Here is a 779-nt window from a genome sequence, read left to right on the forward strand (position 1 = left end):
AGAGAGAGAGAGGCGGATGACGTCAGAGGTCAGCTGACAGGTTTGTTTTGCTTGCTCGAGCTCTTCCACAACACAGCCACAGGAAGGAAGCGACAACATCAACCCGTCTCTAAACTACTGTCTCTTTTAGTTTGTATTTTAACAATAAGCTACCAGCACATGGGAACACGAATAGTTTTATAAATACTCATTTTATATTTTTGCTTTGATACAGCCGCTACCTCCGTTTTCATCTACTGTCAACTGGTTGACTTTGACGCAATGCCTTCAGAAAAAACCTTCAAACAAAGAAGGACATTCGGTAGGTGTTATCAAAGCTTCCTTTACCATTTCACACACAACACCTCAGCTTAATGTCTTATGCTGTTTGTTTGTAGCTGACGCACGAATTTTGTGTCCGAACTGTAACGTTACAAGACTGAATGTCACGGTTAATGTAGACAGGCCAGATAGTTGCTATAGTTATTATCCTAGTAGCGAGTTTTAGCGTTCATGGTGTCCTGCTAGTCCAGTTTACGGATTAAAATGTAGGCTAGGCTAGGTTCAACACCCAGGGAGGAAAGCCCACTGGAGTGTTGTCACTGGAACCTTACGGCCACAACCTAACCATATTATTCGAATGGTCGTGTCAACTTATCTAAAAGGAGATATAAAAGACATAATGCTAAATGATGAAGAGAATATCTTAAAATAGGTTATGTCCTGCAGGCCTGTCTCTCCCTGAGTGTGTCTCTGTGTGTTTTGCATCAGAGCTGTGGGAGAAAAACAAAGTGGTGTTG

At 42.0% G+C, this 779-nt stretch overlaps 1 protein-coding gene across 1 annotated transcript in view; it reads left to right on the forward strand.

Moving 5' to 3' along the window:
• The first annotated feature begins 31 nt into the window (after window positions 1-31).
• The window catches only part of map1lc3b (microtubule-associated protein 1 light chain 3 beta), an 11,682-nt gene continuing 10,934 nt past the window's right edge, over window positions 32-779 (forward strand). The window contains exon 1 of the mRNA XM_032523219.1: window positions 32-301. Coding sequence (XP_032379110.1) covers window positions 262-301 — 40 coding nt within the window. The 5' untranslated portion in view covers window positions 32-261. The remainder of the gene's footprint in view (window positions 302-779) is intronic.

This window comes from Etheostoma spectabile, chromosome 8 (genome assembly GCF_008692095.1).
Source record: "Etheostoma spectabile isolate EspeVRDwgs_2016 chromosome 8, UIUC_Espe_1.0, whole genome shotgun sequence".
NCBI classification, from domain to species: domain Eukaryota; kingdom Metazoa; phylum Chordata; class Actinopteri; order Perciformes; family Percidae; genus Etheostoma; species Etheostoma spectabile.